At 46.8% G+C, this 19,420-nt stretch overlaps 1 protein-coding gene across 3 annotated transcripts in view; it reads right to left on the reverse strand.

The window, feature by feature from the left end:
- Window positions 1-10,756, reverse strand: part of CLIP3 (CAP-Gly domain containing linker protein 3) — a 199,709-nt gene extending 188,953 nt beyond the window's left edge. For 2 of the 3 annotated variants that reach the window (XR_011302001.1, XM_069644313.1), the window contains exon 1: window positions 10,015-10,332. Coding sequence is in view for 1 of the 3 variants with exons in the window: in XM_069644313.1 (XP_069500414.1) it covers window positions 10,015-10,109 (95 nt within the window). In the remaining 2 variants the exon portion in view is untranslated. Of the gene's footprint in view, window positions 1-10,014; window positions 10,333-10,659 lie in introns of those variants that run through there. The other variant, XM_069644314.1, reaches the window with a different exon arrangement.
- Window positions 10,757-19,420: the final 8,664 nt, after the last annotated feature.

Genomic DNA, 19,420 nt, shown 5'->3' on the forward strand with positions numbered 1-19,420 from the left:
GGGGGGGGACCAAATGTATAAAAGTTTGGGGAGAATTACTATTTTGGCCAATGTCATTCGGGCTGCTTACGAGATAGGCAGGTGAATCCACGCATCAACCTTATGCTCTAATTTATCTAGGGTTTCTACATAGTTAGTTCTGAACAGTTTGGTCGACGAGCACACCCAGATAGCGGATACTGTCGGGGCACCAGCGAAACTCCTCGCCAATGTCTGACCGCACTACGTTAAGAGTCAAAGGGAGGACTTCAGATTTGGATCATTTGATTTTTAGGCCGGAAAGGGAAGCAAATTGAGTAATCTCCTCTACCAAGGGTACCAGATTGGGTTTGGGGTGTTTCACATAAAGCAGCATGTCATCTGCATATAGGGAAATTATGGAGAGATGGGAGTACATTTTGACACCTCTGTGAGCATGGATCTCCCTTATGGCGCATGCCAGAGGCTCAATCGCCAATGCAAATAGAATTGGGAACAACAGGCACCCTTGCTGTGTTCCTTGTGTTGGATGGATAGTATCCAACAGCATGTGGTTGGTGTACACTTTAGCTTTCTGGACCGAATACAACAACCTGACCCAACTAAGATATGCAGTACCTATACCTAGTCGTCGGAGAACTTCAAAAGAGAAAGGCCACTCTACCGAATCAAAAGCCTTCTCGGCATCTAGTGCGGCCACAATTATTGGGATTTCCGGGTCCACATTGTGCATGAGGGAGAACAGGTGACGTAGATTAGTCTGAGTAGAGCGGCCTTGGACACAGCCCGCTTGGTCGGGGAGGACCAGTGTTGGTATATGGGGTAGGAGTCTATCTGCAATAATTCTATTGTCAGTATTGATCAACGACAACAGCCTATAAGATGCGCATTTACTTGGGTCTTTAGAAGTTTTCAAAAGGACTGTAATGAGAGCAGTCCTGGTGGACTCTGGAAGGGCCCCATTTGTTCTGGCTGCCTCATACATAACGCACAGCTGGGGAATCAGAAAATCGGCGTAAGCCTTTTAGAGCTCAGCTGTAATTCCATCTAGGGCCTTACCATTGGAAAGAGAGGATCGCTTTTCGGAATTCCTCATCAGAGGGGGGTTCGTTCAGAGCAATCCCTTTGGCCGGATCAAGCCAGCCCAGAGTCACCCTAACTAAATAATGTGAGATGGCCTCATGACTAGCCCCAGTCTGCGAAGTGTAAAGTTAATAGGCCCGGAACACTTTATTGATTTCCTCATTATCTTTGGTTAGGGCACCCTCTGGGATCCCTTTTTCTAGTATAGATTCCAGCTGGTGTTTGAGCTTGATCGCCCAGGCCAGAGTCCGGCTCGGATGGTCACCCTCGGCATACTTGGTAGCCACAATGGGGTCGCCTAGGTAACGCTCCTCCCTATCCATAAGGGACAACTCTGCCCCAGCCATTCAGAGTTGTGTCTGCACCCCCAGAGAGTCTTGCTGACCCTGTTGTAATTCTAGAAACCTGATCTCTTGTTTGACGAAAGAAATGGAGCTCTGTATAGACCTTAGGACCCCCCCTTGCTTTGCAATACAACATCCTCTGATAAAGAGCATAAGCGTTTCCCATACCACTCCAGGATCCACTACAGAGCCCACCTTTACTTCAAAAAAGTCTGAATGTCATGGCTAATCTCTTCTCAAAAGATGGCATATATGTTGATAATAACAACCCTCAAACCAGCTATCTCCCCTGCTAGCATTAGATATCGGCCCTCCTCGTCCCCAATCTTGGTACGAAATTTGAATTCCAGTGATTGATGGATATGTGTGGCAACACCATGGGAATAAATTGAGCAGGGCGGGCCATATCTGTGAACCCACCACCCTGCCAGGTTAGGGAGTTTGTCTCTGCATGTGAGGTGTGTCTCCTGCCCCATGATTTTCGGTATAGTTTGCGACTAATCGCATTTCTTTTCACGTTCTTGAATCCCTGTATGTTCCAGGTTAAAACTGTAAATGCTACATGGTGCACACGTGGCGCATTGCATAATACCAAGGCAACTTTATCTCCAACTTGCACAGAGTAACACAAAGCTTCCACAAATACCAGGACTGTGAGGGCCTCTATCTTTGTGCTATAAGTGCATTCCACTCCACAGCCACATTGAGCCCCTGTCTCATTGTATCTAAGGTGTATATCCACTGCAGTTCTACCCTGTGTAGGGCTGCAGCCATGTCTCCACCTCTACTCTGGGGTATAATGCATTGCAACACAAACCATTTAAGGTCTGTATCTTTATGCTTCAATTGAATAAAGTGATCAACTAGGGGTTTATCCACCACCTTATTACGAATAGAAGATCTATGTTCACCTATTCGCTGCCGCACTTCTCTTGTGGTTTTACCCACATAGCGTAACTCACAGGGGCAGATGATAACGTAAATTATGTTTTTAGTTCTGCAATTAGTGTGAAATCTTAGTTGCCATCTCACTTTACCATAGTTGAACTCTAGTGTGGTGTCTGTCAAGGGACAGGCTTCGCAATTGCCATACCTATGGTGGCCTACTACTGGCGGAAGCCCCCACTGGTTAAGTACCGTTAAGTCTCTCTTTTTCTCAGGGTATGTGTGCACTAGCTTTTGTTTTAAATTCAGACTTTTTTTTAAAAGGCAAACATGGGTTTTTTGCACAAACTGCCTGGTTGCTTAATCCAATCCCAGTTACGATTAATAATCTTCTTAATATCATTACTAACTGGGTTGAACGTAGTCACGCATACCAATCTATCTTCTCTCTGTTTTTCATGTACTTTTAGACATACACCCCGACCAGTAGTCGAGGATCTTTTCAGATTATCCTTAATTTCTTAGGGTAACCCCTTTCAGATAATCTCTCTTTTAGTTGTCCTGCATGTTTTACAACCTCTTTCTTCTCAGTACAGTTTCTACGTATTCGCAGGAATTATCCATATGGTAAATTTTGCCACAACCCCATGGGGTGAAAGCTGGAAAAATGTAATAAAGTATTCTTATCATTTGGTTTCTGATACAAAGTAGTGACTAACTTTTCTGCAGATTTTCTAATGATCAAGTCAAAGAAACTTACTTCCGTTTTGTTCCATTCAATTGTACATTTTATATTTCCATCACATGAATTTACCCACCTATGCAACAACATTAGGAAATCACTGGTGCTCCTCCAAATGATGAAATCATCATCTATATATATCTGTACCAAGCCCTAAGGCTTTGGTACAGATCTGGATGCCTTTCTAAATGATTTGCTCTTCTGGATATGAACTTCTCCTCGTAGTTGGCCATGAAGAGATTTGCTACATCCGGGGCAAAGGTCGCCCCCTTACTGACTCCTCTTTTTTGTTTGTGTAACTGTTGCTTGAACATGAAGTTCTCGGTCATGGCCAACCGCGCACATTCCAAGATAAAGCCAGTAGAGGGGACATGCGGAGCTGTCCTTTTATCTAGGTAGTCCCCCAATACCTCCAAATACTCCATCTGAGGTATGCAGGTATAGAGGGACTCCACATCCATGGTGACCAAAATATCCTCAGCCCTCATCTCCATCATCTGTGTGATTTTAATCATGTCTCCCGAGTCCTTCACGTAAGATGGCATTTTTTCAACAAAAGGTTTCAAGAAAAAGTCAACATGTACTGACAAAGGCTCTAAGAGTGAGTCAATGGCCGCAACAATGGGCCTAAAGGGTGGATTGGTTCTGCTTTTGTGGATCTATGGTAAAATATAGAAAGCCGCTCTCTTTTGATGGTTTTTTCTAAGAAAGCGACTCATCAATGCTCACCCAAGCTTCCTTTTCTGCATGCTCAATGAGACTTTAGATTTCCTCCTGAAGTCTCGTAGTTGGATCATAGTCCAATTTGATATATGCATCTTCATCACCTAACAACCGCAGGCATTCCTTCTCATAATCCGTTGTTTGCAGAATCACAACCCCCCGCCCTTTGTCAGGTGGCTTGATGGTAATCCCCTGTACATCACAGAGTTTCTTTAAACTCTCTCTTTCTGCTTTCGTCAAATTATCGGGAGCATAAGTCAGAACAAAGGCTACGGCACACATACCCTGAGAAAAGGAGCCTTAACAGTATCTAACCAGTGGGGGCTCCCGCCAGTAGTAGGCCACCGTAGGTGTGGCAATTGCATAGCATGTCCCTTGACAGACATCAGACTAGAGTTCAACTACGGTAAAGTGAGATGGCAACTAAGAACTCACACTAATTGCAGAAATAAAAATGGAATTTACGTTATCATCTGGCCCTGTGAGTTACTCTACATGGGTAAAACCACAAGAGAAGTGAGGCAGCAAATAGGTGAACATATATCTTGTTTTCATAATAAGGTGGTGGATAAGCCCCTAGTTGATCACTTCGTTCAAATGAAGCATAAAGATACAGACCTTAATTGATTTGTGTTGCAATGCATTAGACCCCAGAGTAGAGGTGGAGACATGGCCGCAGCCCTAAACAGGGTAGAACAGAGGTGGATATACACCTTAGATACAGTGAGACAGGGGCTCAATGTGGCCGTGGAGTGGAATGCCCTTGTAGCACAAAGAGAGAGGCCCTCACAATCCTGGTATTTGTGGAAGCTTTGTGTTACTCTCTGCACTTTGGAGAGAAATGTTGCCATGGTAGTATGCCATGTATGCAATCAATAGACGAAAGATGGTTGTAACACTAGGAATGTTCTGACATCCAGTTATAGATGGCCTTTTTCGGAGTAGAATGTTGATCTATGGTTGACTTTCTCCAAAAATAGTGATGGTGTATTCCTGGGAAAGAAAAGAGTTGTAAAATGTACTCTAATACTTCCAGGGTAACACGCACTGCATGGAATCAATAGATGTAAGAGGATTATAGTAATACGAGCTTAAGGTCTTACACCCAGAATGTCTACTCCCTCGTGTAGCAGAATATTAACTTCAAATTGACTGTTTCCGATAAATGGAACGATAAGCACATAATTATTATGAAAAACGTAAAAGAAAAAATATTTGAATGGCATGTAACATAATATGGAAAAAGGGCAGGCTATGTGACCAGTGATGAGAAGATCAATGGAGCCGATATACATATATTTAATGAGACTCCCTGTATGACTGAACACCCGCCTGGTTGTATGAATGATAATACAGGGTTCAGTCCTCTTTCAATGATCGCTAAAAGAAAATATAACAGAATGCTATGCGACGCAGGCCCTTTTGCATTTCGCCCGCGACCGAGCAAAGCTGCAATACTGAAAGTGTAGACTGAAGAGGAGACACAGAGATAGGTTCTCACTGCTAAGTGGCTACATGCTAGACGAAATAAATGCATCACGTGAGACGTGCAACATCTGAAAAGTCTGCTGGAAAAGATATATGTATAGAAAACCATGGAGTTGCACGCACGATATAGACCTGGGTAATAGTACTAGGGAGTGACCAGTACATTGCTTGAGGGTAGGGAGAGGGAGAAACAATATTACCATTAGTAAAAGAACTGTGCCGACCAGTATGTGTAATATATAACTCAGAGGTCTTGGGCACAGAGAATATGCGTGTATAGACAAGTAATGATGCACCCATCAAGCATGTCCGCATTAGAATTTTGCAGCATGCAGGGTGGGGCACAGAGAGTAGGCACGCATAGACAAGTGAGGAGTTGGAAAATAAGTATCCTCGCAGTAGAGCCCTGCCGGCCTGAATTTAAACGTAGACAGGTCCAGGGTAGAGATAGCCATCTCCTGCAAATAGGGGGAAATGTTAGAGATTTATGGTTACACCAGGCCAGAGAAACGTGGTAATTAGAAATAATCACTTTATTCACGTTTCAATATTGAATGTGAGTGAATGAATATGAGAGGCGATTTGGTTTTCTTTCTTTTTTCCGTTTTAGTAAAACAAAGCCCTTTTAGCTCCAAAAACGTTGAGATGTGGAAATATCTGATGACATCCGTATTCAATTGAAAGAGATCGTAGCGGGCGCCACTAAGGGAGATACTTTGTTGAATATTCAAGTTTAGTATGTAAGTATCTTTACGATTTGTAGTTTCCACCGAGTTGGTTTACCCATAAGAGGTGAAAATCTATACGGATTCTGATGAGTTTTTTTACTTCTAGTAACTGACCACTCTAGATGTGTTGACACCGGCTAATGAGAGGTGACAATATTGGTTGCAAGGAGTTTGGGAAGTGATCAAATAGACTGAGCTCCATTTATCTCCATTTGCAGTAGAAGGGCGATTATAACGCTGGTTGGAGGCTGAGATAAAAGCGCTCCGACAGTGATACATCTGAGTGGAAGGAGACTAAAGGCGTTTTCTGTACTATAGAGGTGAGTATGTGGTTGTTTCTAACGTTTTTGTGATTGAGATTGAATTAAAGGATTAAAAGTAAAAGACCTGATTTAATGGGGTCACTCCTATTGCATCCTTGTAGGTTGGTCCATATTTATCTGGATATACGTGCAAGTGTGATAAGGATTTATCCCCCATATCTGGTCTTCCACCATAATTGAAAGATGGAGGTGAGTGGGTTAATATGATTACTATTTAGAATCATGTAGTGCCACATTTATAGTGTTATGAAAAGAAGAGAGGATGACAGTAAGACAGTTTACAATAGGTTTAATTTGTGTTTTTATAGGAGGTGTGGCTCACCCTACAATGTGAAATGGGACCTATTGAGTTTCCAGTTTTTGTCCTGACGAAGGTTGCTTTACTGAATCGACATGATTTTTTAAGTCCTTTATTGACAACCAAAACACGTGTTGACGAGAATATCGGTTGAAATAATTATATACAGATTGAATCACCTGGGAACAGGCAGAGTGAGCCTAATATTGTTTACGTTTAATATTGTTTATGGTAACCAAGTGTAATGGGTCATTTGTGGATGTAGTGATTGAAACGTTGGTATAGGGAATGCAAATGAATGAGTGGTGGGGATGAGTGTTGTGAGCCTAATATGAATATATTGAATATGATTTGAAGATTTGTTATGTAATATGTGATTTATCTTTTTTAATTGAAGATTCATTTGAATAATAAAAAGAAAAAAGGAATTTAGAATGAAACATTTATTGATATATGCAAAACGATAAATATGTGCAACTTGTCATCCTCTATCCTTTGGTCCATTTTGTTGTTGTTTAGACTTATTACTACAACAGACCGTTCTAGTCCACTACAATTACAACCCACACTGTAAAGGAACACAGAGGACAGTTTTGCTAAGGAAAGGGATGCACTCTGGATACTGACAGAAGGGTAGTTGGTAAAGCAATGAGTCTTACTGTTCAAGGTTATCTGGTTTCAGCACCTCCGGGGCAATGGGTGGTAACTGTCTCTATGGGCCTTTGGAGAAGGACCGGGGGGCAGAACCACAATGTACCTGGTGCTGAAGAAGTTCTTGGTGCTAGACAGTGTCGAGGCGGTTTCAGGGCGCTTCGCAGCCCTTGAGACAGAGTTAGTGGCAGGAAACAGCTGAGGGTACCAGGCAGCAGGCAGTTCGGCAAGTGAGGCTTGACAGACATCTGCTGGCTGTCCAGCACAGTGGCTCAGGGCCAAGTATCTTTGTCTCTGTGCTGGTTGGCGGATCTGTAATGCTAGTCAAGGTGTCCCGGACGTCTCTGGTGACTGCAGCGTGACAACAGTCAGCGGTGCAGCCGGATACAGTTCTAGGACTCTACTGTCTCGAAATTGTCCTTAAAAAGATGGATGCTGGATGATGCTTGTGTGGCACCCCGCCTAGCTTCTTCGCAGGGCTTGTGTCCTTTCAAGGCGTGCAGCTCAAAGCTCAGGAGGGCGTTGGCAGGCAACAGCATTGTCCTTTGTCCAGAGACTCTCTGGCACTTCCCACCTAGGAAGCTTGTTGTCAAAACCTAGCAGGGCAAGAGGTGTGCTGGCTGGGTGCTGGTTCTGGAGCTGCTGGACAGGTCCTCTGAGTCCGGTATCTCTCTCTGTTCCCTGGAAGATGTTTGGGGGAGGGATCTTGCTTCCCTCTTGGAACTCCTGGCCTTCCTTCACTGGCAGAAAATGCAAGGTAGATTGTATCTTCAGCTCGGGTCCAAATGAGTCCTTCTTACTTCTTGCAAAGTCTTCAGATGATCTGCCAAGTGAGGGGTTCAGCCCGATTTTAGAGCCAAATGGCCCCCAGGCTAAGCCTACCTTGAAGAACCAATCCTGGGTCCCCAGCAACAACCTTCTGTTATGCATGAGGTCAGGACCAGAGTGCTCTGCAACAGGACAGACAAGGGGTTGACAAACTATACCCAAGTCCCACCCATCTTTCTGTATGTTGTAGACCAAATTGTCTCTCTGATTAACTGAGCCCTCAGTGACTCTTGTTTGAAGTGCAGGTTTTCCGTTGAAATATGTTCTGGGAGCAGACTTCCTGTCTCCCCCAAACCACATATTTCTCCACTCTGAAAGGGGCCAGCCCTGCAGGGGTTTGCCTACGGTAAATAGTCTACTCATACGTGAATTTCACTGCCTTTCATACAGAGGGGTGGGAACTAGCTTCAAGTTGACACATTGCACACCAAAGGGGTTTTAGTCCCACTTCCTGTTGTCACTTCTGCAACCAAACCCATGCGGCAGGCTTGCCTCAATTATCTCGTTAGTATGCACTGCCACCAGCCGAATTACAAAGGAATGCAGATACATGGAGTCCTTGATATTTTAATTAGGCTCATGGCTGGAGGAAGGTGTCCCTTTCCCCTTTTTGGAATGCTTTGATGTACCCAGGGCTGTCACATTCCATGTGAATATGACAGGGGAAGACGGCACCTGTATATCTGTTTTGGTGAGGGAAGCAGATGAAATGGGTGAGGAATGTCCGCACTCATTTCTCAGAGGTTGGTCTCCCATCATGAATTTCCATTTATCAAAAAAATCAAAAGCCCAAGCGAGCGTACTCCCCCTGTGCATATGGTCGGATTCCTCAGTACGCCCTAGCCATTACCCCAAATCGCACACCCTTCTCCCATTCTCCATCGCTAAACACACCTGAATCAACCCCAAATGGAGGTCCTTCTCCTTCCTTGTGTCCTAAAACGGGAATACCCCGACTTTTCACCTATGACAATTAAACCATATCTCCCACCCCCTCCAAGAAGCCCCTTAAGGAGCTCTGCCTTCCCCCAAACACGCACACTCTGAACAAGGCAGGATGTAAATGAAACCATGACCAAGACTCCTGCTGTTCTAGTCTTGCAACATCCACACCGTCATCCGCCAGCATAGAGGAAGGAGAAGAGGGAATCGCTAAAACACATCTGAATCAGGATCCGACTGGGACAATGGAGGCCTAGGCGCCAATTGAAACAGTGGCCCAGAATCCCTGATCTCTGGGGTTTACTCTTCACTGTATGCTGTTTGGGTAGTACTTTATAGCAAATGGTACATTGCAAAGCGCAAGGGGTCAGTACAATTGGTCAAAACTAACTGATGCACACTGCTCTAAGGCACCAAAGCAGCCCACATTGACCCACACTAGACTGTTGGGCCAGCCCTTGGGAAATCGACCCATTGCACTACAGGCCAGACCGAGCCAGATCTGAATCAACAAGTTGACCATTTCATAGGACGACAGAGCGTGGGAAAGAAGCCAATGGCAGAGAGACGAATGGCGAGCGCATAGGGTCTGGAGGACAGACACTACGGGTGGCAGGAGCCGCAGCTGACTGGGCGCAGGGATGCGTAGTGTGGGCTGGTAGGCAGGATGGCTGAGCGCCATTTACAAATAATAGATCGCGGCTGCGTTGCGTGGATGTTATTTATTTGCACACAGCATCGCCAGAACATCCTCCATCTCCCGCGTCACCCAGCAGCTTCCCTCTTCCCTCCACCCGTCAAGCCCTCTTGCATTCTTCCCGCCCGGTACACCTTCACCTTTCATCTTACACGCCGCCTTCCCTCCTGCTGCGCCTACACGCTATTCCGTTGCGCCACTCTCGCAGTCTCATCCCTGGCCACCCCCACGTCCTGCGCCACATTACTCTCCATTCCTTTCCCTGCCCTGTCTCTCCCCATCACACCCTCTATGTTCACTAACCTCCATCTCTCCCATGCTTTCGGGTGCCTCCTCCTGTATTCCCTCCGCTTTCTCCATCTTTCCCATTCCTCCTCTTGTGTGTTTCGTCTCATCATGCCCCCTTTGGCTTCAGTCGCCTGCCAGCCATTCCGCTTCACACATCTTCTCGTCTAACCCTTCTCTCCTCCATCCGAGTCTTCCATTCTCTCGTTCCCCTCATCTCTCCTCATCCTTTTCCTCCGTCCCTTCTTCCTCTCGTTATTCGTATTCCTTTTCCTACTCCCAATCTTCTCTCCTCGACCCCTCATCCATTATCTGCGTTCTCTTCGTCCAGCGTCTCACCCTGGCGTCTCTTCCTGGCTGCCCCCCTCCCTGTCTCCCCCCCTCTCCCTCGCTTCTCATCCTCCCTACCCATTCTCCCCCGCTCCTCGTCCACCTTCTCACCCAGCTGCGCCTCATCCCCTTTCCTGGTCCTCCCCACTCTCTCGAGCACCCTCCGTATCCCACCCTCATCCCATCCTCTGCCTTCCAGCCGTCATTCCTCCGTCCCTCTCTCTTCTCCCACTCCGTCTGTATGCCCATGCGCCCCTCTCCCTCCATCGATGCTCCTTCCCCTCCAGCAGCCCCCCCACTCCTCCCCCAAGAGCATCCGCCCCGGGGTCTGACCTGGACAGGCGGTTCGAGGCCAAACTAGATGCTTGGGGCTCTGCTGCCGATGTGCGGGTACCACAGCTCCTTCTCCCGTGATGCTGCGTGACGCGCCCCCCTCCCTCCCCTCCAGTGATGCTGCGTGACGCACCTGCTCTCCCCTCCCCCATTTTCAGTTATGCTGTTTAGACCGGCCTGCCTGAGCCAGGGACCAGCAGCAACAGCCCTTCCCAATTCATGTAAACAAGCCACGTCCCACGGTGATACGACGGCTCAACACACGTACACAAAGCTACTGTGGCGAAAGGCAGACCTCCTGAAGCGGGGGCAATGTTGTCTTACCGGTAAAGGAGATGGTTATATGAGGGCCCTGGAGAAGGCGAGTCTAATTTTACATATCATTAGACATCCGTGAAAAGGGAAGCCGATGTCTAGACATTAGTGAGAAGAGGAGCCTGCTGTTTACCATCACCAACCATCCGTGAAACAGACAGCTAGTGCTAAATATCTCCGAACACCAGTGAAACGAGAGGATTGGATTTAATGCTGTGTTTGTAGACACCAGTCAATATAGGACGCTGGTGCCCACTACCACCAGACACCAGTGCAAATAGAGGCTGGTGCTTGAGCTCACAAGGCAAAAAGGAACCATTTACTATACTCACTGACTATTAGATGTAGGGTATTTAGTGAGGACAGTGTTAGGTTTAGTAGTGTTTTCTATGTTCTTCTGTGGTTATGCATTCTAGGATGATGTATTATGTTCGTGTATTGCAATGTTTCTACATTCTTCATTGCATGCACGGTTTACGTCTGACTGTGGTTCCAGAACTCACAAGGGTTCTGTGTTCAGTTGGTCAGCTGGCTTTTCCCTTCAAGCAGTGCCTGCTGCCTGTATTAGCTTAACTTAATAAAATCCCTTTCACCCCACTTTCTGCCTCCGCTCTAATTTAACATTGGCGACGAGGATCCTAACTCGAGCGTGCAGCGCGCCAGGGATCTGGCACCTGCATCGCTTGCGGCGGCCATCGGAGAGGGTGCAGAGAGAAGGAGGACCTGAGGCAACAGGCACCACGATCCTGCCCGACGCGCATCCCAGGTCAGGAGGTGTCAGTGGGAGATAAGCGGGCAGGGTGCACATGAGCGATTTGGCTGGAGGGGCTCGGGCCTCTCGGCGTGCAGCAGCGCGAGACCAGGCTCCACAACGGACACCACGGCTCGTCTCGAGCGACGCCCCTGAGAGTGAAGGGGACATGGCCTAGCTACGTTTCTGCACAGGCATGAAGGGGCCGTGGCCTACCTACGAAGCCGCACCAGAGGACTATTTAGAGGCTGAGCATTGTGACGTGGGTTGCCAAGCAACCAACTTACACGGAAGAAAGCGCCCCTGTTCCAATAACGGAATGAAGCAACATTGTTACCTCACAATGGCAACACTTTATTGAAGAGGCTGCAGGACATATTAGAGACTTGTGCCTGTTGCCAAGCACTGAGGGGTTAAGGAGTGCTGCCCCCACCGTTGTGGGGGCGGAGCCATCCTACAGCGGGAGGACAGGGAAACAGGGGGTTTCTGGGTAAGGCGCGCTAAGCGCCAGTTGATTTTAAGAAGTTGGTTAATAAAGAAGCATCCCGTAATCTCCGTTGTGCGCGTCCTCCTTTCCATAGCCTGCGCGAGGCAACACTGGCGACGAGGTCGTTCCCGTGCGCCCACGGAGTCCTCCTTTCGGCAGTCCGCCGTTCCTCCGTGGCTTTCAGCCACTCTCCGTGCCATAAGTGCATTTGAAGGCATCCCTGCTTGGCAATCCGCCAATTCCTCGCTTTGGGTGTATCCAGGCTTCCTCCTCCTGCCTCTCCACCTCCGACACGGGCGGCAGCCCCCCCCCTCCTTTCATTCCTCCTTCAACACCTCGAGAGGGTCGTCGTTGGATCCTGACAGTCTGCCTGACTACCAGGCTGTGATGAGCGCCCCAGGTACGGCGCAGTGAAGCATTGGCCATCTGCTGCGACCCTCCCCCCCCCATGTCGCAGGCCGGCGAGTTTGCCCAGGCCCCCTAGAAGTAAATAAAGACACGTGGCAAGGTTGGAGTGCGCCCCCCCCTCCATAACACTCCGCCTCCCAGGAAGGCCAAACTCCGCTAGCCTACCCAAAACAGACACAAGGGACACATCTTTCCGGCATCATGAGCACGCCGGCCTCCGCTCCGGGGTCGCCTACGCCAGCTCACGTCGTACAGCCGATTCAACTGAGACTACCACCGCCTTTCACCATGACCCCACAAGCCACGAAGGGGCCCAGATGGACTGATTGGATGGAAGATTTCCAGCATTACGTCAGGGGGTCTGGTGATGGAAATTCCCCCAATATCAGGGACATCTTCCTTAATCTAGTGGGGGGCGAGATAAAGACTGTGGTCAAGACTATCCCGGCAGCTGAACAGAACACTTTCAAGGACTTAATAAATGCTCTAGACAGACTCCTCATCATAGAAGTCAATCGTGACTACGAACGCTACCTTTTCAACAAGTGCACCCAAATGCCACAGGAGACAGTTGACGAATTCATAACTCGCCTAAGAGTAAAAGGCGCAAATTGCCAATTTGACGCATTTTCGCTGGAGGAAGCCATAAGATTGAGGGTCATTGAAGGCTGCCTATCCCCTGCTCTCAAGAAACAGCTCCTGAAAAAACCCCTCTCCATACAGGAAGTGAGCGAGCTCGCTCGCATACATGAAAGGGTCGACGCCCAAGCTACATCCATGGCCAATACGAGCAACCCCAAGCACGACACAGCGGAACTGGTCGCAACCATACAACCATCTCGTCCAGGCGACAGGGGGCCACAGTCGTACTGAACTCAAAGCATCCAAACTCCCCACCTACAGAGACAGTGTTATCGTTGTGGGATGTCTTTTCCGCATGCAGGCTCATGCCCAGCTTTGTCACAATGGTGCAAGAACTGCGGAAGAGAAGGACATTTTCACTCGGTGTGCCGGGAAGGCGTACCATTTCCTCCCGCGAGACCCCACACGCCTGTCAGGCCATTTTTCCGTCCGCCACCTCCAAGACACTTTCAACCCAGATATTACCAACAAAACCAAGGACAGAGGCGGTACGTCAGGGCCATTGACGAATACCACACGCCGGGGTACCCACCACAGCCAGAGCAGACTGATCGGACCAGATACTTCACGGATGAATATGATCATCCACCAGAGGAATATGGGCCTGAGACTCTCTACCAGGAGGAGCGGGGAGCCGCATATGACATGTCATGTGACATGTATGACCAAGATGAGTTTGTCAACCTCATACTCGACACTGAAGAGGCCAGAGAAGCCCCGAAAATCCCCATCAAAATGGGGAATAGACAATTTCAATTCATGATCGACTCAGGCGCTACTGTCAACATTATGGGCGAACAGGACTATGCCATACTACCGAACCCACCTGCACTTGAACAGTCTCGCTCAAGGATATTTCAGTGGGGTGCCATCACCCCCCTACCGACGGTAGGATGTTTCACACAACGCCTTCTCCTGAATGGCCGGAAAGTAGACAACAATACACATCATCCGGTCACTTGCCAGAAGCCGATGCCTGCTCAGTTACCACACGGCCTCCCGCCTGGGGTTGATTGAAATACACGTGAGGGCGGCAGACTCCATCACAGCAACCTCCGAGAGCACAAACACGAGAGACACAGTTGGCGCCATCGCATGCTACCAGCCGCAGAACCTGGTCACACAGGCTGACATCACAAGAGACTTCCCCAACCTCTGCATGGGGCGGGGCAAACTCAAGGCCCCTCCCATCCGGCTCCACATTGACACATCGGTGAGGCCGGTACTGCAACATCCCCGGAGAGTAGGTTTCCACCTGCAAGCGGCAGTATCAGACGCACTCCAACAACTGCTGTCTGATGGCATCATTGAACCAGCCACAGGTCCGACACCATGGGTTTCCCCACTCGTGGTTGTACCCAAAGAGGGAGGAAAGATCCGTTTATGCGTGGACATGAGGGTGGCAAACACTGCCATTCAGCACGAGAGGCATCCGGGCCCCTGCATCGAGGACATGATCGTGCAACTGAACAACGCCCGGATGTTCTCCAAACTCAACCGCAACCAAGGATACCATCAGTTGGAGTTGCATCCGGAATCCAGACCCATCACGACGTTCGCGACCCACGACGGTCTCTGCAGGTATCGGCGTCTGAACTTCGGCATCTCATCAGCCGCGGAAATCTTCCAAGAGGCCATCCGGCAGGTGATCAGACCCATCAAGGGCACACTGAACTACAGTGGCCAACAATGTTACATTGGAGCAAACCATCGGACTTGCCCGCAGCATTGAACAAACCACACAGTATATAAAAGAAAAGAAGGTCGACAAATAGGTGTCGCAGGGTGTGTGTGCAGTCAGACCAATGAAGAGGTCAATTACGTCAACAGCCTAAAGAGAAGTGTGGAACCAGAGATGCAACAAGTGCGGCAGTCCCAAGCATGTGTACAACTTCCCCAGCTGTCCTGCCAGGTTTGCGGATTGTTTTAAATGCAAACGCAAAGGTCACTTTGCCAATGTGTGCAGGGAACTCTCGATTAATTTGTTGGAGCAGAAGGAACAGGGCGGTGATGGGCTGAGTCGGTCAAGCACAAGTACACTGAATGCAGCATCACCTGTTCAGGAAGCAGCACCAAGACATGTCTTTCAGATTTCGGCTGTGGCAGGTGAACAGAGTGGACCAGTCGATGAGTTCACAGTCGATGGGTGTTTTTTGAAGGTTGACTCAGCATCGCCTTGGACCATTAGATCTGAAGACACTTTGAGGAATTGTCTGGGCAAAGATGTGGGTGTGCTAAATCCGTCCAGAGTTCAGCCGTGTGGTTACGGAGTATCTGCCATTGAATTGGTGGGAAAATTCCAAGGTTTGGTATCATACAAAGGCAGGCGGTGTACAGCTGACATTCTGGTGGCAACAAAGGGCGCCTCGTTACTTGGCTGGGATGAGCAGAGGAAATTGAGAGTGCAGATTCAAGCAAGTGTTTTAGAACCGGAAACCATAGCGAAAATGGATACCAGATGGGCAAGAGAGTTTGCTGCCGTGTTCAAAGAAAAACTAGGTAAGTTGAAGGATTTCGAACACGACATTAAGTTAAAAATAAGTGCCCAACCTGTGGAACAAAGTAAGGACTGTTCCTCTAAACATGAGGCAGCAGCTTTGTGAAGAATTGAGTGATCAAGAACATTCTTATTATGCGACATCTCTTACCCATTTTAGCCGAGACATTGGCCACTCTGGGAGAGCCCAAATGCTTCTCTGTGATTGACTTGTCGGCTGCTTACCACCAAGTACCTCTGTCAAAAAAGTGTCAAGACCTAACATTTGTCACCCCTGAAGGGACTTTTAAGTTTCTTCGCATGCCTTTTGGTTTGGCTTCAGCCGCTTCGGTTTTTCAAAAAGTGATGGAAGTTCTGAGGGGCTTAAAAAGTGTGGCAGTGTTTCAGGATGACATTTTGGTATATGCGGACTGTGAGAATGACCATGACAGGGTGCTGAGGTGTGTGTTGGAGAGGTTGAGAGATGCAGGACTTGCAGTGCAAAGGAGTAAATGCAAGATTGGGGTCAAGGAAGTAGAATATCTTGGACACAAACTATCCAGTCAAGGTGTTTCACCTAAGAGTAATTTGGTGGAGAGCATTTGTAAAGCCCCAGCACCGGTTGACAAAGACCAATTAAGATCCTTTATGGGGTTAGTGGAATTCTATCACAAATTTCTTACCATGTTTGCTTCCATTTCCACCCCATTGAGGAATCTGCTTAAGAAAGGGATCCAATTTTAAATGATCTGAGGTATGTCAATTAGCTTTTACAGCCATTACGGAGGGCATTTCTAGGGCTCCATCGTTGGGTGGCTTTGCGTCTGGGAGGAGGAATGTACTCTCAGTAGATGCAAATCTTTTAGGTTTGGGTGCCACATTGACTCAAATTGATTCAGGAAAAATGGAGCATGTAATAGAGTTTGCTTCAAGACCATTACAGGGAGCAGAAAAAAACTATTCTGTTATAGAGAGAGAAGCTCTAGCAGTGTTTTGGTGCAATAACATCATTTTAAATTCTTTCTTTGGGGGGGTCAAGAAATTCAGTTAAAAACTGGCCATAAACCTCTAGTTCAACTTATGAACAGTTCTGATTGGGCTAGTGGTTCGCCTAGAATTTCTAGATGGATGCTAGGTTTGATGGGTTACAATATTAGAATAAGTTATGTACCTGGTAGGGAAAACGTGGTCGCCGATTGCCTGTCTAGACTTCCGGTGAAGGATGGGGACATTAACTCATCTGAAAAAGCTAAGAACCACAAAGCACACCTATTCAAAAGGTTGATTCAAATGCTTGAAGCTTTTCTATAGAACAGTTGGTTGTTAGGTAAATGTGATTTGAGGTGCAGGGGAGAATTACTCAGCCTTGGTATCTAGGCTGGACAATATAACAAAGGACAAATGGTTTCCTAATTTAGGAAACCTGCATCCCCTGCACACTATCTGTAAGGCCTAAGCCTGTTTGTATTTTTTGGTATCCAAGGTTTGGGTCTGTAGTACTAGACTTCACAAGATGTAGTCCAGACTCAACCTTTTAGTTTTATAGACGATAAATGTTGCAATTCTTAAATATTACTGTCCTTACTATACCAAGGTAATTTTCAGAAGTAGCACAATTAGTATTTGACAATTCAAGTGTTGATCTAAAACAAGTATTTATTCATATTAAAACATTAAATTTTGACTGGCCCAACACGTTTCGAGTTTACTTGTACTCTTCATCAGGGGCAAACATTCTTTTTCTTACAACACATTTTCTATGAAGGAAAAAAAGGTATAATTGAATATTAATTCCACATTCCAATACATTTTATATTCATCTTAACATTTCTCCAAAGGCATTTATAAATGCAGTTCGAGTCCTAGTAGCTCAAGGTTATTGCTTTCATATTTGAAGGAAGGCATGAATACTGTGCAAGGTAAATGACAAACATGTCTCTATTACCCTAACTATCCAGGTTTGTGTTCATAGTATCACATGACTTAATGCATTATATCAAATGGGTATGTTGGACTCATCGTGGCAACACTAGAAAAAGGGGCAAAGAGAGTTGACATTACTGTGCAATGTATTTTATAAGGAATGTTTAACTCTGATCAAATAAAGTTCCTGTGCTCAGCGCCTACTAGAGTATTATAGCTGCATACGCAAGTGACTGGCTTACTGGAGTTTAAAGAAGATAGGAGGCAGGATTCTCCAAAGGTGTCCTACTGTATATTGAATAAACACACTATCCTCTGGTCAATGAGGTTGGCAAGGATGGCAAGGCTTCCTGGTCCATCCTAATATTCAAAATGATGAAGGTGAGTATCTAGGCATTGAACACAAAGTCCTATTGACAAGACTTCTACCTAATTCACTTACTTTGTTATCTGAATTCTGGTCAAAAAAAGGGGAAAAGAGCTTCGCTCTTACTTTTATGAGCAAATAGTATCTCAGGGTGCTGTGGCCTCCTGATGAAAAGCAGTTGTCCCTACTGAAAGAAAGTTTAGAGAGTAAGTATCTAGCTAGTGGGATGCTAGTTCTATCAGTGTAAACACTGCTGGTCAACTTACTTGGTTTATCACCTCTTCAAAAAAATGTCTCCCAGGGATAGTGGTAGTCTCTGCTATAGGAACTACCGATTTTCGTCTGCTATTTTCCCAAAATGGAGCAGGTTTTATACCCGCGGGTGATGTCATTCGCGCATGCGTGAAATGATCTCACGAGCATTTTGAATTGCTGACGTCATTCGCGCATGCATGAAAATACTTGATGCCATGTTTATGTTTCTTTGTACTGTCTGAAGTGGTTTAGGGTGGAGATGATATATATTAGAGCCGCCACTGTTGACATTACTGATATGACCAGAGAGCAGGATATGGTCATTGCTGAGGTTGCTTGTGGTGCGGTGAACAAGAGTGATTGGCTGGAGGCTGACAAAGAAGATGCCATCATGACCAAAGTTAAGGAATGGACAACAGAGGGGTGGCCCAGCAAAGAGAACTTGGATAGGTGTTATGACAGATACTATGAGGTGAAACTAGAATGCAGTCTATCCGAGGATGGGTGTAGACTTAGGAGAGGATCAAAGATTGCCCCTCCTCTGGGCATCAGGGCCCGTTTGGTCAATATAGCCCACCAAGGTCATTTGGGCATGGGAGGTACTAAGAGACAGTTAAGATAGTCATTTTGGTGGCCAGGCATGGATGGCGAAGTTGAAAGGAGACTCCGGTCATGTAAGAAGTGAGAAAAAAGTGATGAAGGGAAAACGGTAAGAGAGATACCACTTTCTCCAGTATAGGTGCCCAGTGAACCGTGGAAAAGGGTGGCTGTTGATTTGATGTGCCCCATACAAGGGCTTGGGGATGGATTTAAATGTTGTTGTTATGGTGGATTATCATACTAAATGGTTGGAGTGGAGAGCATTAAGGGAGGCCACCACCACTGAAATATCATTTTTTTTAAACTGTGTTTTTATTAATTTTCAAAACGTAACATTGTATACAGCATTTAATTTCCCCCCCCCCCCCACTGCCCCCTCGCCTCTGGAACAGTTCAGTCCATTTTCTTTCTTTCGGGAATTTGCTGATTCAACTTAGCTGCCTCAGTTGAAGAGGTCCAGTATCCTTATTTTATGTGGGCACCATTGTTCATTGTAGTCTGTGATGTTCCCCCTGGATAGAGTAAATTATTTGCACC

This window comes from Ambystoma mexicanum, chromosome 2p (assembly GCF_040938575.1).
Source record: "Ambystoma mexicanum isolate Mex_15411 chromosome 2p, UKY_AmexF1_1, whole genome shotgun sequence".
Classification (NCBI taxonomy): domain Eukaryota; kingdom Metazoa; phylum Chordata; class Amphibia; order Caudata; family Ambystomatidae; genus Ambystoma; species Ambystoma mexicanum.